Raw genomic sequence first — 23,101 nt, 5'->3', positions numbered from 1 at the left:
AGTTGACTACAATTGCTGTGGTAACAAACTATCACAGAGTGGGTGGCAGAAAACAACAGAAATTGATTCTCTTACAGTTCTGGAGGTCAGAAGTCCAAATAATCCATGTTCTGAGAGTGTTGGTGCTCCCTGGAGGCTTAGGGGAAGAATCCATTCCTGAAGTTCTCGCTTCTGGTGGCAGCTGTCAATCCTTAGCCTGTAGTTGTATCTCTGCCTGTCTTCACATGACCTTCTGCCCTGTGTCTCCTTTTCTATTTCTTACAAGCACACTCATCAGTGGATTTTTTAAACCCACTCTAAATCCAAAGTGATCTCATCTGGAGATCCTTAATTTAATTTCATCTATAATGGCCCTACTTCCAATTAAGGTCACAGTCACAGGTTCCAAGTGTTAGGTCATGGGCATAGCATTTGGGCATCCCTATTCAATCTACTAGTGTGAATTTCAGATCATTGCTGATTTCTTCCTGAAATGTTTACTACAACATTAACTTCTTTTTTTTGTTTGTTTGTTTTTTTTAATCTTAAATTTTATTTTTGTATTCCCCCATACAATTGCAAACGCTGCATTCTGACCCCAATCCTTCCCCTCCCGCCCCCCACCCCCCAAAAAGTGTCTCTCGTTCATAGTTTTTTGTTGATTTTGATTTTCACTTTCTTATATTCATTTTCCTGGTCCCTTATTTAAGTTTTCTAGATTCCTGCTATGAGTGAGACCATCCGGTATTTTTCTTTTTCTTTTTGGCTTATTTCGCTGAGCATGATCCCTTCCAGCGCCATCCATGTTGCTGCAAATTGCATGTGTTTATCTTTTTTGAATGCTGAGTAATATTCCATGGTATATATGGACCACATCTTCTTGATCCAGTCATCTACTTTTGGGCATTTGGGTTGTTTCCAAAGCTTAGCTATTGTAAACAGTGCTGCTATAAACATAGGGGTGCAGGTGCTCTTTGGAATTGATGTACAACATTAACTTCTTGAGATGAATAAACGACTCTGCAAAAAGATTTCTTAATTACTCCTAGGTGCACACAGTTGCACCTCAAACAGTACATCTAACCTAATATTGTTGAGATTTTAAATGAAATGATAACAACGAAAGCAGACCCTCAAATAACATTGCTGTCAGCTGGGGTATTTTTTCTCATCAGTGTTATAATGAAATAACATTGAACTAAATGTTATTGAGAACCTGCTGTACCATATTTACTCACTTATTGCAAACAATAGCACACTGATAGCATCGAACGAGCCTATATGATACTCAGTTATTATGGTTCAGTCCCTAAAACGTTGAAAATTGCAATAAATATTGAACTAATGTATGCATGATTTCAGAATTTGACAATCTGTCTTCAGATATTTTCATTAAGGTATTCTCAGAAATCAAGAAATATCAACAGTGATCGTTGACTTGTGACATTTAATAATTTTTGTAAAAGCAAGGAAAAAATAAACCTCTAGCAATTCTTTCTAAAATTTCCCCCTAAAAATGCAGGCCTGTGAGAATCTGTGCTTTCCCTACAGTTCCTTATCAACCATTATTCTCAAGACCTATATCAAGGATATAGAGAATCCTGGGAGAGAAAAAGTTATTAGATTAAGGTTAGAAAAACAATCCATGAACTAGCTACCAGCATGGCATTTTAACATATATAAGACTGTTTAATTATATCTTCATTGATACAGACCAAATATCTTACCCTTGGTGTGAAGAGACCCCAAAAATATTAATGGATGAATGCATAAATGCAGATGAAAGATCCCCTCTTATTTATTGTTTCATAACCCATTCATATGTGTTACATTAATAACAAATGCTAACTCTTCTTTTTCCTCAGTAAGAGTTTTAATTGTTTTTCTTTTGGTATTATGACAATTTGGTATTATGACAATTTACAAACTAATAGTTGATGAAAACAATAAATTAATGAATGTATTATTTATATAACAATAAGTTTAACATCCTTTCTTTTCCATAAGAACCTTACATCTATTTATTACAATTGGCATGGTAACAGTAATGGCTATTTGGAGTGGGTGTATCTGAGTGGTGTTTAATAGCTTTCTCCATATTGCACACTAAAAGATATGCATGGTCACATAGAAGAGTGACTGTCATTCCCAGATTCTTTTTTTTTTTTTGAAGATTTTATTTATTTATACAAGAACTGGGGTACAGGCCAGATGTGCGGGAGGGTGAGAGGATTCACCAGAGACAGAGCGGGGAACAGAACAGGTAGACTGACCTAAGCACACAACTGAGGGGAGCAGCGGGCACCATGTGGGTCTCTCGCTGGCCGGCCAGGATGGAACCCGCGCTGCAGAGGCTGCGGACAGCTTCACAGTGCTGCGCTCAACCACCTGCGCCACCAGGGAGGGCCCCATTCCCAGATTCTTCATGTGACTGCATCAAGGTATTTTCCCCTCTGATATCTGGCAACGTTTGATGAAAGAAATATTTTCACTTTCTAGAATGCAAACTGCAGACCCCATAGCCTTCAGGATCCTCTTGGTATCAAATCTGGGAAGATCACAAATTTAACCAAATCTAAATATCTCAAGAGAGGCACAATTCGGGTAAGTTCAGATAACCAAGGCAAATGCTAATTTTACCTCGTGCTTTCCAAGTGAATTAATTCGATATTGACCTAAAAATATCTATCTTAACTATTTCAATATAGTTTTTCTTATCAAGTGTTAAGAATACTAATGTATAACTCTGGACATTTAAACAGGACTGCAGTACATGCAAAATTGCTACCATCACGTGTAATCTGCTTCCTTCTGACATGAGCCAAGTGAATGTTTCATTTATCTTATGGAAACCAACTTTTGTAAAAGTAAGTGATTATATTCATCTTTACAATTATTAAATTGTACTGACAAATACTTGTTCATTGCTTAATATACACAAAGCAGAGGCTTCTGCAGAAAGAACACAAATCCAGACGTCTTAACATTTGTGGAACCACCCCCAGCTCTACTTCTGTGTCTGTTAGTTGACCAACTTCTGTGTCTGTTAGTAAATTATCTCCAAGGTCTTCTTCTACATATATGCCATTTTTCAGTCTCTTATATCCTTTTTCTTTTTACCTCAAGAAAGTAACCCTATACAGTACCAAAATTTACACTTATCTTAATATTTTGGAACTCGGTTAAGGACCAAAGAATTATAGGATGGCAATCCTTTGTGCTGTGAACAAAGGACAGAGCTAACATATTATAGACTCACTGTGTTAGAGCAGACTTTATAATAATTTTGGAGGATATCTTTTAACTCCCAATAATGTCAAATCCATCTGACAACAAGTTGCTTCTACTATATTTTATACTATTTGGAAGTACTTCGGTATTTATATAAAATTTCTAGTTTCAATTTGTTCATGAAATTGCTATTTTTGCAAGTCACCAATTGCCTGCTATTGGAAACTTCATGTTTTATCCTGAGCTAGACCCTATATAAACCTCATTACCAGAAGGTAGTTATTTCATATCAAACTAGATGAAAGCTGGACAAGATTTGAGGTTTGATTTTGCTAAGGGTAATTAGGAGTAGAAGTTGCCTAGAAAAATTTTCCATTCTATTACAAGGATTGAAGTAAGAATTTGAGTGCAGAGGGGAGTGGGAACACACCCATTATTTGATACCTCCTGTTCCACGTGGATGTTAACAAAAACAACATTTTAATGGCTCAGAAAAATCTTCATTTTAAATTTGTACTATTCAAACATAACTGGCTTTCATTGTGAGTAGCATAATATATTGAAATTAAATCCTGTTTGATTTTCAGGCACATTTTTCCAGTTTAAATCTTACCATAAGAGCAGAACTTCAGAGTGAAAATACATCACTCATTTTAAGTACTGGCAATCAAAAAAGAGAGGTAAGTGCAACTCTAAGTTTTGAAAACATTAGGTATTCCACCCAGAATTTTGTGACATGATGTTTCATAATTGCTGATCATCCCAGAAGCCGTGTTGCTCTCAATAAGTGACAAACACTTTTTGCTTCAAATTATACTTGATTAGCTCCAAGTGTGATCTCAGTCTTGTTCATCCTTGTAAGAAACTGGGAAAAATCACAGTATTTACAATTAACATGCCATGTTTGACTTTATTGCTTCTGTTTTCACAGTAAATAGATGTTTTTACTTTCACCTTGATAACAATGATGCATTTGCAATTCCCCCCCTTAAAAAGTGACATTATAAAAAAAGCAGTTGACATGTAAAGAGCAGACTAGAAAAACAATTTCTTTACAGAAAGTGTGCACTGTACAGGAATGCATATATGTACATATGTAAATGTAGATACATAAACATATGTTTCTTCATTTAGTCATTGGGAGGTTAGAAACAAAATTGAAGTATTATTTCCTATTACAAGTCCATGCTTGACTCCAGTAAAAATACAGTGTTTTTTTCTTGGCATTTTGTAAAATCAGGACACAAAACACATCATAGATGTAAGTACTTCAGCATGACTATACCTCTTCCTTGGGAGAGTTTAAATAACCCAGGTGACTATAAGTTTATGAGTCATAAACTTCTATTTGGAAACTACCTAACATTTAGGTATCATGTTAGAATTTCTTATTTCAAAACAGTGCTTATTTGAAATTATTCCAATGTTATTAGCCTCTAATTATGTTCACCTTTTTTTTAGTATTTACCTTTAAAAATATATGCCTATAATACACATAGTATGTGCAAAATATATACATACAGTATTTACTTACCTTATACTGAGCACAGCCCAATAAATGCAAAGTTGTTCCATATATAGAAATAACAAATTTGCACCAGTGGGCACCATAGAGATATGAATATGTATTATATTTGAAAATAGTGCATTTGATTCCAATGTGTGTTGCATTAAAATTTTATAAGTAGCTTTATTTTAAAATTCCCCATGATACTACTTATTTTATATTTTCATCATTAGTTTAAAATTCCCCATGTTACTATTTATTTTATATTTTAATCCCAAAATAAACAGTGTGTATCTAAATTTAAAATTGCTAAAAGTGATCATTTTATAATGATATAATCTCAGAAAAGTCACTGATCCTATCAGACTTCAGTTTCTGTACCTGCAAGTTCAGAAATTTGTTTCAGATGTGTTGAAAATCTGTCTTGACAGTTATTTTTGGTATATACCTATACTCCTGCTAGTGCTATATTCCCAGTGCATCAGCAGAGACCTGCCTGGAGTGATTTGAAGTGTTGGATCAGTATCCTCTATATGCAAACATCTACTCCCATAACCTCCTATTTTACTATTTACTCCAGCTTAAGCATTTGAGATGTTCCCTGTGAAAGGCAAATGTCTTTGACTTTTACCCTGAATTTGTTTTTTTCTCAGAAACCTACAGGGTGGGACACAGATTATACAAGGGAGGTCTGGGTGCCATAGTGAGAGAACTTGAGTAGCTGGGGCACTAAAAGCTGTATACAGATGTCAATCTTAATGTGGCACAACTGAAACTTATGCAGTTCATAAATATGTAGAACCATGATAAATATCTATTTTTTAAAAATTTATTACAGCCCCAAACTGCTTGATAGTTACTGACCCGTGGCAAGTCAACTAGAGGAGACAGGATGATATAATAAAGAGCATATTGGGGGTGAATATATACAAAAATTCTTTTATCTGTGCACTTGGGATTTGTACATTTTACTGCATGAAAACGCCTCCTCAATTTTTAAATAACAAAAAGTACATTACAATTAGAGTAAGAAGATATACCCGGGTTTTCATGTCAATAGCCTCTGGCTGTTTCAGCCTAAACTCATGCTATTGTGATAATGCACTAACATCAATTAATAAATCTGTAAAACATATAATACTTTTGGTTCTCCCTGAGTTAAATTTACTCCTATGCTTCAGTATTCTTATTCATCAGCAATATGCTCTTTATATATAAATTTCTGATGATTATATTATAAATATTTTGTAAGAATATTATAAATTATATTTTATATTTTAAATATATTTTATATTTAAATATATTGGAATTGTATTTTATAAGAATATTATAAATATTATAAGATTATAAATATTTTTGATAATAATAAATTGGAAATGGTTAAAGATTAGGATATATAGAGGATATCTTAAGATACAAAACTCAGTGATTTCTCTTTATGTAGTGATGAGATAAAAAGTACACTGATAAAATTAGGGCCTGAAAGAACTGAATATATTGGGAGTCCTAACAGATGTTTTATCAATGTTTAAAATCTTGTTTAATAATTTTCAGCTTGCTATTCAAATATCCAAAGATGGGCTACCAGGCAGGGTGCCATTATGGGTCATCTTGTTGAGTGCTTTTGCTGGCTTGTTGCTGTTAATGCTACTCATATTAGCACTGTGGAAGGTAAGCACCAAAGTTTCTGTGACTTTCTATTTCAGTGATCAAAATCAAATTGTTGAAATAAATTATGATTTATCTATGCTGTGGAATACAGTATCATAAAACAAGGAAAATATTGAAATTGTGACAGTTCTCAAATATTGTGTACAATTTAATCCATTTTTGTAAAAGAAAAAAATAGACAATCAAAAATCATGGAGGCTCTCTCTTAGAGATTTTTAATTAAGTATACATTATTGATATGAGCAGAGAACAATGAAAACTCTTTTATAGAAAAAGAAAAGAATGGATTTGCCACTTGAAGAATGTGTAAGTACTAGAATCATGCTGAGGATGAGACTTATCCTGATCATTTATCTCTGTGTATCTTAAAAATCAAATTCTTCTTTAATATATAAACAACTATACCACATGTTATATAATAGATATGTGTCCAGGTGAGAGATTTAATATGTAATATGTAAGCACTAGAATCATGCCGAGGATGAGACTTGTCCTAATCATTTATCTCTGTGTATCTTAAAAATCAAATGCTTTTTTAATATATAAACAACTATACCACATGGTATATAGTAGATGTGTGCCCAGGAGAGAGATTTATATTTAGTTGATGTATAAGATATTTGTTTACATAGATGTTTTGCTTAAAGCATGAAAGATTTTTCAAATTCTTAATTGTATGATTTTCAAATTAACCCACATTAAGATGAAGGATTTTAAAGTAAATTTAATAAAGAACAAAATCCTATAGAAAAGTTTAATTTAATGTTATTCCAACTAAACATTAAGCTGACATTTATTCTAGCAAAAGATCACCCTATATTTCACCTGTTGTTTTATTATGTTTTAAAAACTAGAATGTGACTAAATAATTCATTTTAATAATACCCAAACCACAGAATTGTTTTTCAATCAAAATATTTAGTTTCTCCTCCACTGAATTATCAAGTGTTCCTATTTGTTTTGAATCTCCTATCACTAACTTCCTCTATTGAGGGGTTACTCTCAGAGGTGAAGAAGCCATGTTAAAGCTGTAGGTCAGTAGCAATTAGATCAGTAAATAGAATCCAGAGCTTTCCTTCAGCAATATTCCCAGGACAGGATTCTCCACTCCCCTAAACTTCCAGCTGCTCCTCTTGCCTTACAGGGGATCAGTGCCCTGTCTGTAATACTGAGCTTTACCACACTGTGGTACTCAAGGCCTGGTTTCATGGTTTCTAGGTTGTGCATAGTGTAAGGAAGGGAGTTCATTCACTCACTATGTACATGTGCAGTAGAAGAATGTGCAGCTTTGCTTTCTCTCAGGAAAGTCTTCTATTCTGAGTACTGAACTTCCCCATAGAGTGTTAAGAAACTACTGGCAAGGGAAGGGAAAAGCCAAGGCTAGTATTTGTTACATTCTCCCTGGCCTCATACTTCTGTTTAAACAAACAAGTTTCATCCGCCTGTTTTTCAGTCATCCGTCTACAAAAGGACAGATGTAAAAATTAACATATTCTTCTATCCAGTAAACTTTTTGTTGATATATTCTGATGCCCTCTTAAATGTTCTTTTTAGACCCCAAAGAATGTTTCATTTATTTATTTTTTTTCCCCATTTTTGGACTGTCCTGATTCATAGATATAGTTAGTTTGTCTCCTCAGTGGAAGGACTGGCAATCAGAATTGGGGTTCCATGGCGTAAGGGAAGGGAACTAGCCCTTACTGACTGTTCACTATGTGCCAAGAACTGTTCTCAGCTTTTCCACGTGAATAATAGCATCAAACCTATGAAGTAGACAGTATGATGAACCTATTTTTATACATGTGGAAACCCAGGAATAAAAAGTTAAATAGGTTTCCCAAGACCCCATGGATTGTCAGGTTGAGGTTAACGACCTGAATCTGGCGCATTTTGCTTCAGGACCAACACTGTTAACCCCTTCACTCAGTGTTCTCCTGGCTTTTATTCACTCTTGTCACTACAGCCTTTTCAAGTAGTTTAAATACATTTTATACTTAAGGACACCAAGTCAAAGAGAATTTAAATAGCTCTGCCAAGATTACCAGCTAGTAAGGGGCTGGCTTCAAGCAATGACCCTTTTGCAAATCCGTCCCTTTCCCAATATATCCCTATGCTGCAAGCTATGGGGCAGGGCTCTTTACTCTGGAGTTCCAGGAATTGTTCTTTGTTCAAGAGGGTCATGAACTTTTACATGAATGAAAGTATTTGGTTTTGGAATGAAAGTCTCTGGTTGGATTCAGACTTTCAGCAATTCCATTCCATCAAAAAAGATTAATTGCCCCTCCTCCTGCTTTAAAGCCATTTGGAACCTCTCTGAATCTGGCAGGCCACTCTCAGCCACAGGCATCACTTTATACTGATTAGATCTATAATAGAAATCTCAGGGCTCTTCCCAGCGCCCTCCTTCTAAATCCCATAACTCCGGAAGTCCATTGAAACTCCCAGTCTGAAACTCCGTGCAGGGAACAGGCCACAAGATGCTTAGTGGAGCGTGATTCCATTTCAAAGGACACTGTCTTTGTATCTTTATCTTATAGTTTACATAACAGAAGATAAAGCATGACCAAATCATAGTAGATCCTTATTACCCTTGGTTTTGAGGGGAGACATCATGTAAGAGGCACAGTTTAAATAGACTGAGAAATATATCCTGAAATATGATATCACCCATTGAGGGAGAAACCCAGGCAGACCAAAATAACCAATAGAGCAGAATGAGACCCATGCACAGAGGAACACAGAGAGCAAAACTTTCCTCTCTCCCAATGTGACCTCATACTGATGACTGAAGTCCCATGCTTGATTTGTTTAATTAATTCTAAAATTAAAATTTAGAATTAAATATTCTAAAAATTTGTGTCTCATCCAACATGTATATCTTGAAGGGCGAGAGTGGTATGGATGAGGAATAACATTTCCATTTTTCAGTGTTTTTATACTTTAGCATGAATTTATTCATTCAACATTTATTCCATATTATAGTCATTAAGTGCATTTTCCACCAGGGAATGTTTAATGAAGTCCTTTGCTGTCCTTTGCCAAGATCCTTTGGTTTTGAATTAAGGGAACATAAAGAGCATCACTAAGCAAATATGGAAAGAAAAAGAGTAGAAGCAAATGCTGTGAGGAAAATCTGAGGGCTCTAAAAATAAACTTGTTTCAAATTTTGGTAGTATTAATCCAGCCCAGATTGAAGCTACAAACTATATTATCTCTGGTCTAATCACCCAGCTTCCTCTAAAAACCCAATGTCAATAAAAATGATTGGGTGGAAAAGTTTGAATAACAGTAGTTAAGTTTTTAAATAGTACATTTAATTTGTAAAAGCAAAGGTTGAAAAGAATAAAAAAAAAAAAAACTTGAGAAAAAAGAGACGGTCATGAGCGGTGGAGCAGGAAAGAAATGTCTTATAATTCACCACCTGCATTTCTGAAAACCTTGTCTGATTTATTTTTGACTCAGGGCATGCAGGCACAAGTTAAGAGCCCTAAGGGTTTGTGAATCCAGAACTTTTATAGTTGGCACACAGGAAAAGACCTTGAGACGTGTAGAGGAATTGGAATTCTAAAGAAGACAAATGTACTGGTTTTTTTAATGTTCAATTTTCTGTTGTTTGCAGAACAGGCAGTTCTACCTTTTCCCCATCTGCCACCAACTAGATTCTGGCATGGTGGAAGACAAAAAGACCTCCATAAAGTTCTCTAATGGCCTCCACCATGGTCCTTTAGGCCCTGCTACACTTTGCTCCCCATCCCCCCGCCCCAATCTGGTCACCTTAGTTCTACAGTCAGATTTCTGGGGTTTGATTTTGGTTTGATTTTGTCTGTTCTTTTGCTTTGTTTCTCTGTGTTCCATGTGAGTGGAATCATCTGGTGTTTGTCTTCCTCCTTCTGACTTGTTTTGCTTGGTGTGATTCCCTCCACGTGGTCGCGGGCAGTGGGATTTCATCTCTTTTTGTGGCTGAGTGGTGTTCTTTTGTGCAGATATACCACTTTTTATGACCTGTTTGTTGTTTGGTGCTTTTCTCCCACTAGACTCAGACCTTTTTTAGAGTAAGCACCTTATCTTATTAATCTTCAGTTTAATGAGCAACTAGGATATGCTAAGTACCCTTTGGAGATGAGCAATTACCTGTTCTTAGCTCCAAGAAACTGCAATTTGATTTCCAAGGAGAAAAGATGGTTATATAGAATAGATTAACCAAGGAGGGTAAGGAGCTTTTAATGGAAGAGGCGATTAATTTCTCTATTTTTTTAAATAAATTTTATTTTTATATTCCCCATACAATTGCAACCCCCTTATTTTGACCCCAATCCCTCCCCTCCCCGCCTCCCACCCCCCATACAGTGTCTCTGGTTCATAGTTTTTTGTTGATTTTGATTTTCACTTTCTTATAGTTATTCATTTTCCTGGTCCCTTATTTAAGTTTTCTAGATTCCTGCTATGGGTGAGACCATCTGGTATTTTTCTTTTTCTTTCTGGCTTATTTCGCTGAGCATGCCATCTTACACCAGTGAGAATGGCACGTATTAAAAAAACTAGCAACAACAAATGTTGGCGAGGGTGTGGAGAAAAAGGAACTCTCCTGCACTGTTGGTGGGAGTGCAAACTGGTCCAACCACTATGGAGAGCTGTGTGGAGATTTCTTGACCTACTAAACATAGAGCTTCCATATGATCCAGCTGTTCCACTCCTAGGTATTTACCCAAAGGACAGAACATCAATTCCAAAGAGCATCTGCACCCCTATGTTTATAGCAGCACTGTTTACAATAGCTAAACTTTGGAAACAACCCAAATGTCCAAAAATAGATGACTGGATCAAGAAGATGTGGTACATATACAGCATGGAATATTGCTCAGCATTCAAAAAGATAAACACATGCAATTTGCAGCAACATGGATGGTGCTGGAAGGGATTATGCTCAGCGAAATAAGCCAGAAAGAAAAAGATAAATACCAGATGGTCTCTCTCATAGCAGGAATCAAATTTCTCTATTTTAAAAGTGCATATTTTTGAACATTTACCCCTTTAACCTCTCAAGTATTCAAGATTATTTTAAAAAATATATAATTTCCTTGCATAATTTATTCTTCTTCATTATTTAAATGATATGAATGTATCACACTTTCAAGAACTTGACTCATTGTCTTTGCTTGAACTATTACAATCTACTACCAAATTAAAAAAATACATATTACAAAAACCAGTTCTCTTAATTTCCTTTTTTAAAAATATGCATTTTATTTTTTTAATTTTTTAAAAGATTTATTTATTTATTTATTTATTTAAGAACCGGGGTACAGGCCAGATGCGCAGGAGGGTGAGAGGATTCACCAGAGACAGAGTGGGGAACAGAACAGGCAGACTGATGAAATACACTGCTGAGGGGAGCAGCAGGTACAACAGGAGAGGTCTGCCGCGCCATGTTGGACCCTTGTGGGCCGGCCGGGATCGAACCGGCACTGCAGAGGCCCCGGACAGCCTCACAGCGCTGCGCTCAATCGCCTGTGCCACCAGGGGAGGCTCAAAAATATGCACTTTAGATGAGATTATTACAAAGGGCTCCCTAACCTCTTATTTTTATTATTAATTCTGTATAGTAGGAAATAAATGAAACCACTTATAATTTTTATGAAGCCTCAAATCACAAGACATAATGAAAACTGACCCACAGTCACCTCTATGTGAATAGTTTCATCTTTTTCTCAACTTCATTTTCATTTCCAAATGATACAAGGTGTTTTCAAAAGGTCCTTCCTGTTAAACCTATATAGGTAGAGGTGCTGACATGTTTAAAGTTAATTCAGACAAATCAGAAATCTCCCAGTCCTACCCACAGTGGACCTACCCATATCTCCTATCACACTAATGAGCTCAGCTTGTGACCACGGTTATTTGATGGAAATTCTCTCTACATTCCTGAATTTAAAAAAAAAAAAAGATGATAGCAAAGTGGAGAGAATGCTGAACTACAGTTTGTAAGTCTCCCCCAATATTTTCCCAAGTCCTTTTAAGTTAATTCATGACATGTGCTGGTATTTGCTGGTATACATGACATATTTAACCAATGAAAAAGTTAAAAATAAAATAACAATTTGATAAATGTTATTTCTTGACAGTCAATATTAATAAGTAAATGAAAGAAATACCTATTGATTATATTATTTGTTTGCCCAGAATTGCTAACAGATTATTCAATTAAATTTTATCCAAGATTAGTGTTTATTATCTAAATTAAAATAATTATATTATGTTTGCTATTTTCTTAACAGATTGGATTCTTCAAAAGACCATTAAAGAAGAAAATGGAAAAATGAACTGTTTTTCAAGAGAAAAAAAATAATTATTCAAACATCTATGCTCAGGTTTGCCTCAAATATGTGACAAGAAATTTATAAATATAATTAAAGACAGTCACATAACTTTATATAATCCATCAGGGATTAATCACTCAGAAAATGACAGATCAAGCAAGATCCAAAAACAATACCATAAGTATATATTTTATAAAATGATGAAAAATATTTTTAAATACTCATTTTTGTTGAGTAAGCAAAATTGCAATGTCTTGAAGACGGAGAATAACCTATATGTTTATATATTAAATCACCACTCAAAATATTTAAGAAATAGAAAAAGATTTTTATGATTATTGAAACATTTACTTTCAAAGCAATATAAATTATGCTTTTTCCCTTGATTTCCTGATGGATATCCCATTCAGCATGGCAGTCAACATTTGTAAGTGCCAAGAGAGAAATTACCTGAAAAAGATCACTTCTCCCAAACTCAAATAAGAAAAATTCCCTTTTAGAGTCAATATACACTATGGACTGAAAATAGAATTAAATCAAAGAGAATACATTCAGCATCTTTGTATTGGGTTTTGTACTTGGAAATTTTTTTTCCCAAAGTGTTTGGAAGATAGTGCAATTGAGCTGAGATTCAATCTAGAATGGAAAATCAAGAAAAACTTGTTTACAGAACACATTTAATTTTGATATGTCATTCTAAAACTCAACATTCTTTTATTTTGAAAAACATGGCAGTGATTTGTCACACAAAAAAATATATATGTTGTGAGTGCAATGTGCAAAAATGGTTCCTGATTGATTGATTGGAGCGTGGCAGCATAGTTAGACCATGAAATGCTGAAGCCATCTTTGCTGGGAATCTTTTGAATATAAGGGGTCCTAGGATAGAATACAAAGTAGGAAGTTGCTCAGCTCCTTGGTACATGGTTCATTCAAACCTGCAAGCTGTGAGAGTGTGTCTGTTTTAAATTTTTTTAAGGTATTTAATTTTCCAAACACATTTTTCTTTTTATGATAACAGTATTCTATTTCAGTAGTGCATTCTATCCAGAAGTGACTACTTTTTGACTGTGGCATATCAATATTTAAATAGAATTCCAAATATGTTTTAAAGAATTTCAAGTTTAGGTCCTCGCTGCCAACCAAAAGATATCACACCTTCGTTACGTGCTTCTCTGTTCTTGAAGTGATTGTCATGGTGCCTTGGACTCTGCTGTAGCATAAGCACCTAGATTGTTCCATTTATAAGGAAAATATAAATGAACGAATGTATAGTAGCTGCATGTGTGAACTACTGCTGTAAAGTTTGCTGATTATTCTGCAACTTTGTTTCTCCACCTGATGTACCATCACAAGACCAGAACTTGTAATCATCCAGAAAATCTTTTTCTCAAAAAACAGCAAATCAACAGAGAAATGAAATGCCATGGGTTTGATTTTTTTAACTAATTTGCAAGAAATTATCTGAGGACTCAGAGTCAGCCTACCTCATACCTCTCCATGTCAACATCTAGTATCCTAATGGTCAAAGCCACGAGCCTGGGGAGGACTGAGGTCATCAGTAACTGAAAAAACTGCTAATTATTTCCAGAGATTTGATATCCTTCTGCTGGCTTGTCATTCTTCAGAAATGTCCAGTGGAAATTCCTTCATTCTGTCTCTCTCCAATTTCTTTCTATCACTTTCTCTTTTCATAGCTTATGTCTTCTGCAAGTTCCTATCAATTTATCAATATTATCAATAAGCCTGTCATGATTTTTAACATGTCATTTCTGGTTTTGAAATAGAATATGAACCAGATATACCATTTCCTGATTATTATAATTTGTTGAGGCTTACGTGTGTGTCTGTGCATGTGTGCATATGTTTATTTATAGACACACATGGACACAAGTAGCAGAATTTACAAAAATGAACACACAAAAGCTACACCAACAATAAAAATTTTCATTTATCCACTTTTCATATAAAATTTTTCATTAATCTTTAAGTTTAGCTTACATATTGCAACTATATAAAAATCAGGTTTTGATTTTTAAAAAGTCAAAAGAAGTTCCAAAATAATTTTGTACAAATATTCTAAAATGGGTAATAATTAAGTAATATACTACACATCATTTTATTTTAAAACACTTAAGAAGTGTGAATGATATTTAAGACTATGAGTTTATTGGATAAGTTGCAAAAAGCTTTCTTTTTTAAAACTTTGTTTTTTTGAAAAAACTTAATTATTGTTTCCACTGTAAATTGAACTATGTATGAATTCCTTTTCCTGACCAAGCCTACAATGGCATAATGGTAAATACTGGCTCTCCACAAGAAAAAAATCTCTAATTTGTATCCTCTGACAATATTCACGTCTACATAATTTAGCCATATCCATGCATGGGAGGGTGAGAGGATTCACCAGAGACAGAGCGGGGAACAGAACAGGTGGAGTCACCGAAATATACTGCTGAGGGGAGCAGTGGGCGAGACAGGAGAGGTCTGCCGCGCCATGTGGGTATCTCCTCGGCCGGCTGGGACTGAACCCACACTGCAGAGGCTGTGGACAGCTTCACAGCGCTGCGCTCAACCACCTGTGCCACCAGGGAGGCCCATCTTTTCCTTTTATAAAACCAGTGTCTAGACTCAATTGGAAAAGAAAAATTTGCAATTAAAGGAAATGGTGTTACATAGTGATTGAGTCAAGCTGGGTTTTAGCAGAGGTTGTTTATGTTAGATACCTGCTTATGTTCTCTCCAGGTAAGAATGACAAGCCACCACCCCCTCCCCACAGATTTCATGGAATGTACTTTCCTATAGAATAATGTCTTTGTCAAGCATACAGTCTACTCCATATAAATTGACTATCTTGCTTTGCACAACACTGAAAAATCTAGGGAAGACCCAGGACCATGGTTCATGTGCCTGGTACAATCATATCATTGTTCAAATATAGAGGTTTCTGGAAAATCAGTTTAAAAACACAGATATTATGCATTCTGTTAATTTGCTCTGTAAATTTGAACACTTTTCAAATCTCTCCACTGGTGTTCTCCCCTAAGGGAGATTTTCAAGTAGACTACTGGAGAAAAATCTCTTCAAAATGTGTGCTGTTTGCTGTTAACTGGTAAGCTTCAATGAATGGATAATTTGTACAGGATGTCAGTCCTCAGTTCTCCAGTGGTGTTCTGAAGAGTTGGCATGGTATAATGCAGTGGGGACAAAATGCAATTTACTGCAGCAATAGACCTTCTTTAAGAGATTAACCAACTTTTGTAGGAAACTCAGCAGCTGTGCCAGTGGGGGAGGGGTTGGCAGGGTTCAGCCCTTCAGTGGGTCTCCATCAGCAACCCTCACCCCCCATACTCACCCAAGGAAATAATAAAGATTGAGAAGAAGGACTGAAATCCTCAAACTGGTCTGTCTACATTTTGGCTAAAATATATGATTTAACTGTATCCAGCAGACTTTTTCATGCACGCACAGCTTTGAGGTGAGTCTTCTAAGCCCTTGCAAACAGACTGCTGACCCAAAATCCCTTTGACACAGAACATCTGAAACTATCCCTGGATGTTAACTCTGCAGTGAAAGGAGAATTGAAGTATATTTCAGAGGTCTAAAGGCAGCCGCCTCCCCAGTGGAGCCATGTTTGTGCAACTCTAGTGTGTAGAAAATTAGAGTTAAAACTTCAAGTTGTAATCTGATAACCAAGTAAGAAATTCCAAGTAGCCATCTTTAACCATCAACCTGGAAGAATCACGAAGGAACATGTGCAGGCTTGGAAGCTCCAGACTTACCGTCACCTGTGACATCTAGCACCTAGAACTTCAGCTCTGCACTGATAAGAATGGATCCTTCTACCCTATAAAGCCGCTGACCTAAACCTCTGAATCCACTATGTTCCAGCATCAGCCTCCCTCCCCCCGACCATGACCACCCCCACACATATGTCTTAGATTCACATATAAGCACTTCTTGTTGAAATTTTACCATACCAAGGAATATTGAGTTACCACAATGTTAGACTCCTAACTTTGAAATTAGTTTTTTTCATCTTTTAAAATATATCAGAATCATTCCCCTGTAGCTAGTGGGTTTAGAACTTTACATAAGACTTCTTTCACTTTCCTCCTACCAAGTTACAGAATTTTAATGCCTGAGGGCTGGGCCACAAAACACAGGGCCCATTTGCAGGATTTCTCTGCTTTCTGCCTTCAATTGGTTTCTCCTCTTCACAACTGCACAGGGGAGATGTTTTGTTTGGATTTGAGGCTTTCCTGAAAAGACCATTCTAACTCTTGGCACGTTCTCATTGGTGAGCTGACACAGCATGGAAGTCACAGCAATGAACTAAAGACTAGCAATGTGATTTTGTTGGACCTGACTGTTTCAAGTAACTTATTTATGAAAAAACTGTAAGTCTGGAATTTTAGGAGCTCTTCTGTAAAAGACTAAGTTTAAATGTTCAATCTTTTATTTCATTCACTCTATCTTTATAGGTTGGTACAAAATTTTGTAAAGAAATCTTCCAAATTATACAGAATGGAAGTCAGATATCCTCTTGAGCCACCCCCTGGTGACATTACCAATTCCCACTCTCAGAGGTGGAGAGAGTTCACGTGGGGAAAAGGAAACCCCACCAGTGTTGCTTTCCTCCACAGAGTAGCCAGACAGAAGGAAGCCACCACACAGAATTCACTGTGACTGCTGACAGACTGTGGCATCACATCCAGAGCCTGGGGGCAATCTTCCTGTCATGCCCCTTCAGCTTTTGCATCTTGAGAGACAGAAAAAAATGGGGAAGGGAGAAGCAGATGGAGTTATTTATCTTTTATGTATACATCCTTACTCCTTCCAATACTGTAAGCTCCCTTAAACTGCGTCATGCCCACCACAATACTAACACATGTACTTGCACAAGTAAATTGTTGATTAAATAAGAGCAAAAGTATATTCTTACCTGTCTATAAACCAGGACTAATTTCCTGGAGTTTAACACACTTTGGGCTCAAGTGAAAACAATCATTTGAAGCAACAACAACTCAGACCTCCTGCATAGGAGAACCTTTTCACACAGGACATTCTGATGCTAGTGTTTGATTTCGGAGACACCTCCTGCACTTCCTCAGGATGCAGCAGCCCTGCTCTGCGTTTTTTGCTAGGAAACATTGGCCTGTAGGGAGAATGGTCTACTATGTATTACTACTGTGAGGTTGTAAAATTGTTCATGGACAGTGTAAAGAATTGTATCCATTTTATTAAAAAGAAAAATATTGTGTATAAGGATTGTACTGAAACATGTAGCATTCTCACACCAATAAACCTTTCTGCATGGTCTAACATGAAGTACATGGCTTCATTTGTATGGTTTCATTTTTATTTACCTCAGAATAAACTCATTAAGGTCAATGACTTAAGAGTATGTGCATTTCTGTGAGACTATTATTAGACAAACACATTACGAGAAAGTATTTTGATTATATTCAAAAACAAAGAACAACACTTGTGACTCTGGTTATTCATTGGGTGACTTCTTAAACCCATTTTTAAGAGAAATCGGTTAACAGGTAGCAGTCATTAAACTGATAAAACTACAAATTGCTGAGCAAGTAAAAGAGTGTTTGGATGTCTTACATGTGTGTCTTCTGTACACTAATTTGAGGTCAGCAGTTTGTTATTATTGTAAAATTCTCTCTTATCTTGTGCATCAGCAAGTGTATTGAAAATTTTATGTCAAGGTAGGTGGGCATGCCATCTTATTTTTTAATATTTTGTTTTATATAATTCTTACATCATTTTTCATTTTTGCACAATGCATGCATTTTCATTTTGGTTATATTCCCCATACAATTGCATGCCCCCCCTTATTTTGACCCTAATCCTTCCTCTCCCCACCCTGCCCCGTAGTGTGTCTCTGATTTATAGTTGCTTGTTGATTTTGATTTTTACTTTGTATTAGTTAGTCTTTTTCCTGGTCCCTTATTTAGGTTTTCTAGATTCCTGCTATGAGTGAGACCATTGGTATTTTTCTTTTTCTTTCTGACTTATTTCACTGAGCATGATCCCTTCTAGCTCCATCCATATTGCTGCAAACTGCATGTGTTTATCTTTTTGATTGCTGAGTAATATTCCATTCCATATATGTACCATATCTTCTTGATCCAGTCATCTATTTTTGGGCATTTGGGTTGTTTTCATAACGTAGCTATTGTAAATAGTGCGGCTATAAACATAGGGGTGCAGGTGCCCTTTGGAATTAATGTTTCTGTGTCCTTTGGGTAAATACTTAGGAGTGGAATTGCTGGATCATATGGAAGCTCTATGTTTAGTAGGTCCAGAAATCTCCACACAGCTCTCCATAGTGGTTGGACCAGTTTGCACTCCCACCAGCAGTGCAGGAGAGTTCCTTTTTCTCCACAACCTTGCCAATATTTGTTGTTAGTTTTTTTAATATGTGCCATTCTCACTGGTGTAAGATGGTATCTTATTGTAGTTTTGATTTGCATTTCGCTGACTACAAGTGATGTTGAACATTTTTTCATATGCCTGCTGGCCATTTGCATTTCCTCTTTGGAGAAGGTTGTTTTTAGCTCTTCTGCCCATTTTTCGACTGGATTATTTTCTTTATTTTTGTTGAGTGTCATCAGCTCTTTGTAGATTTTTGTGATCAGTCCTTTATCATTAGTGTTGTGTGCAAAAATGTTCTCCCAGTCGGTGGGGTTTCTCTTTGTTTTTGTTATTGTCTCTTTTGCTGTGCAGAAGCTCTTTAATTTGATGTAGTCCCAGCTGTTTATCTTTGCCTTCACTATCACTGCTTTGGGTGATGTGTCTGTAAAGATGTCTTTGAGATGCATGTCATGTAGTGTTTCGCCTGTATTTCCTTCTATATATTTTATGGTTTCAGGTCTTATGTCTAGTTCTTTAATCCATTTTGAGTTGGTTGTTGTGCATGGTGTGAGGTAGTAGTCAAGCTTCATTCTTTTGCATGTAGCAATCCAGTTTTCCCAGCACCATTTATTGAACAAACTTTCTTTGCTCTGGTGTATATTCTTTGCTCCTTTGTCAAAGTCTTATATGTGAAATAAGAGAATGACCCAAAGAAGAAAGTGATGTTTGTGATTTTAAGTACATGAATTTCATCCAAAATTAATACTTCTTCCAAAGCTCCTGTTTTAGCTTCTCAATAAGTAGTCACTGTGATGCTTTAAAAGGAAAAACACAAAGCAAATGCATCTGTCTCTGGTGTTTCCTGTGCACAATAAAGTAATGTGATTAATCTTTTGCAAACTTGAGACAGAAACCACAGAATCCATTTTACTACATATCTTCACCTAATGAGAGTTAATAATAAATTATATCCTGTATGATAATAGATTGGATCATATAGTGTGAAACAAACAAAAATAAGAAGTAAAAAAGTTATTTTTTATTTGATCTTTAGTTTAAAGAAATAAAATTATTTTAATATTTAAGGACTAGGTTTACTCATATGTGGAATATAAAGAAACAACACAAAATAAAAACAAACCTTACACTTTACTCTGAAAAGAAAACTGTAGTTATCAGATGTGGTGGGAGGAACAGGTAGAGGGCTCTACTGGAGCGTGGTGGAAGGTAACTAGACCTTTGATGGTGGGAGTAGTGTGATAAATACATATCTTGAGGTATAAAACTGTATTTTTTAAATGTATAAGTATTGCAAACCAATGGTTCATCAACTAAAAAATAAAATTAAATATATATATAAAGGCTAGAAGAAAATACAGAAGACATTTCAGTAGCAACAGCATATGTTTCTCCTGTAAAGGTTAAATCCACAAACTATTCTGTAAGGTAAGTTGGAGAGGTTTTTTTTTTTTGTTTTTTTTTTTTTTTTTTTTTGTTTTTTCAGAAAAAGCAGACTTAGCCCTAGAGAGGTTATACATAAACCCTATAGCTAATCTGTAGCAGTATATCTTCCCAACTTTCTGCCTTTTCTTTCTTACTGTGAGATAGATAGTTCTGCTCCCACTTTAATCTTGTCCCAAAATGTGGATGTACTGGCTGTAATTACTAGAAAATAAGTGATAAACATCAAGATTTATTATTTGTAAGTCTAGGACCAGGCACAGAACTTGCTTTCTTTTTATGATTTTTATTTTTAATTTTAGTATTTTTCCTTACGTCATTGCACTATCTCATCTTTTGTTATGTTTTGTTTTGTTTTGTGATTGTAAAATTTATGTGATAATCACAGGCTGGTATCATGAAGGTTGTTCCCCTAACAGAAGGGATCATTAAGAAGACTAGAGGTAATTTTTATTTTCTTCATTAGAATAGTTATGTTATTAAAATTGTTGTTAGTTAAATGAGCATAAATCTTTAAATAAGGAAAAAATTATTTTAGAATGAAAGGGAATATATACACATCATAGAAAACTTGGAAAATATAAATGATTTAAAAACTGCCATTTTACCAGCGTCAGAAATAAACATTAAAGTATCTTTTTTCTGAGCATGCATTCTTCTATTTCTGCTTTAACATTCTTGAACTCACAGAGAATATTAAGAAAACAATACTTTTTTTAATTTTTCTTCAGCATCATAGAAGGTGAGAGCCATCAAATATGTTCCCTTTCTCTGGAGCTAACAATAAGGGAAAAAATTATCCCTCTCTCACCCCCATTCTCTCTAAATCAACAACCATTATATATACACATATACACATTCCATGCTAGACTGTTCTATAGTCCACATCTCAAGTAATTACTTCTTCGGGTAGGGGTGGAGTTAGGCAGAGGGCAAGGAGTGGAGGGGAAAGATACTCTCACTAAGAATAGCAAAAGTGGACTCATTATTAAAGAATTTTTGCCAGAAAGAAAACATAGCATCGTTACATTATAAGCATTAGGAAAATAAGCCAGTGAAAGGGAACAGAGGAAAAAAATGGGATAATATATAGAAAACAAATACCAATATGGCAATATAACCTTGATCATATCCATAATTACATTAAAGGTAAATGATCTAAATCCTCAAATCTAAAGGCAAATTTTGTCAGTCTGGCTAAATAATAAAGTTTTATTTATATGCCCTCCAAAAGAGACAGACTTAGATTCAAAGATCCAGAAAGGCTGAAATGAAGACAATGGAGAAAATTATAGGCCATGCAAATAGTAATCATACGAAAACTGGAAGTGACTATATTAATATCAAAAAAAATGAACTAAGATGTGTGACAAGATTCTAATCTAGTAAGGGAGACAGAGGCCCTTGAAATTCCTCTATGTATATAGAAATCTGGGCTTTGTACTTGAGTTGACTTTGATGTCCTGCAGATATTCAAGGACTCGGCATACATGAAATGAAACTTCTGTGTGGATTATAGCAGATTCCGTGGAGTCATCCCACTCAGATTTGAGTCTTACATCAGTGTGTAGAGTCTCTGACTTGCACAGATTCCAGTTACAGTGGCCCAGTTCCCCCGGGATGGCAGGGGTAAAAGGACAAGCACCATTGTCCCATAAGCACCCAGACTGCCAGCCACTTCACAGATGAATGAAGTTTGATCATGTGCCAAGGTTCTACTTAATACTTAACTGGCAAGTACAGGCTTGAATTAATAAAAGCAGCTTTGAAACATCTGCAGGTTTGGGTTTTCGTTTGCACTTCATTCTGCTATTTTAAATATTTTTTAGTCTCTTTCAGTCAAGTTTTTGTGACATAAACTCACTTAGATACATAATCCCCAATTGCATTTCCCAAGGCAAGAGTGGAAATGCCTCAACTTGGTAAATAAAGAATAGCATCCAGAATTGATTATCAGATCGTAATTAGTGAAATTGAATGTTAGCCGCCATCGTGGGGACTCTAACTGTCCTTAATGAAATGCACAGGACTCTTTAGTTTCACATGCTGTCTAGTTTTCTATTTTCTTCCTTCCTTTACCCTTAGACTTTTCTAATCTATTTGCATCCAAATACCATCTGTCAGTCCTTTTCACACATTTTTCAAACTCTTCTTTCATTCCTGCCCACTCTGCATACCTCATTGTTAACAGGAAGATAATTCTGTAGACTCCAATTAGTATGTTGTTGACAGCATATTAGTTTTTCTAACTTTCCACCTTCTAGGATGAACCAATCTTCATGTATGAAAACTGTACATTTGTACTGAAAGTAATTTGTATTCTGCAAAAGGTTTACAACTGAGACATGAAGTAATAATGCAGTGGAAGTTAGTATTTTTGAATGACATTGATAAGACTAGGTAAAGTCTCCTATTTCTTCCTCCAAAAAGAGAAATAACAGCAGGGAGGAGTCTAAGATTTATTGCCTACATCCCCTGTGCCAGGCATTGGGCTACATGATTTTCCAATATTATGATTTTTAATTCCATAACATTAAGTGTTGGCAATTAATATTATTTCTCT

The 23,101-nt window shown here is 35.5% G+C and overlaps 1 protein-coding gene across 2 annotated transcripts in view; it reads left to right on the top strand.

Annotated features, from left to right (window-relative positions):
- Positions 1-14,658, top strand: part of ITGA1 (integrin subunit alpha 1) — a 146,251-nt gene extending 131,593 nt beyond the window's left edge. For both annotated transcript variants that reach the window (XM_037530624.2, XM_037530625.2), the window contains exons 25-29: positions 2,479-2,583; positions 2,742-2,846; positions 3,798-3,890; positions 6,272-6,388; positions 12,664-14,658. In XM_037530624.2, the coding sequence (XP_037386521.1) occupies positions 2,479-2,583; positions 2,742-2,846; positions 3,798-3,890; positions 6,272-6,388; positions 12,664-12,708 (465 nt within the window). In that variant the 3' untranslated portion in view covers positions 12,709-14,658. The remainder of the gene's footprint in view (positions 1-2,478; positions 2,584-2,741; positions 2,847-3,797; positions 3,891-6,271; positions 6,389-12,663) is intronic.
- The last annotated feature ends 8,443 nt before the right edge of the window (positions 14,659-23,101 follow it).

Source organism: Talpa occidentalis, unplaced genomic scaffold, assembly GCF_014898055.3.
Source record: "Talpa occidentalis isolate TD23 unplaced genomic scaffold, MPIMG_talOcc4v2.1 talOcc4.6, whole genome shotgun sequence".
NCBI classification, from domain to species: domain Eukaryota; kingdom Metazoa; phylum Chordata; class Mammalia; order Eulipotyphla; family Talpidae; genus Talpa; species Talpa occidentalis.
The sequence above is the reverse complement of the archived record's forward strand: the minus strand, read 5'-3'. Positions and strand labels throughout refer to the sequence as shown.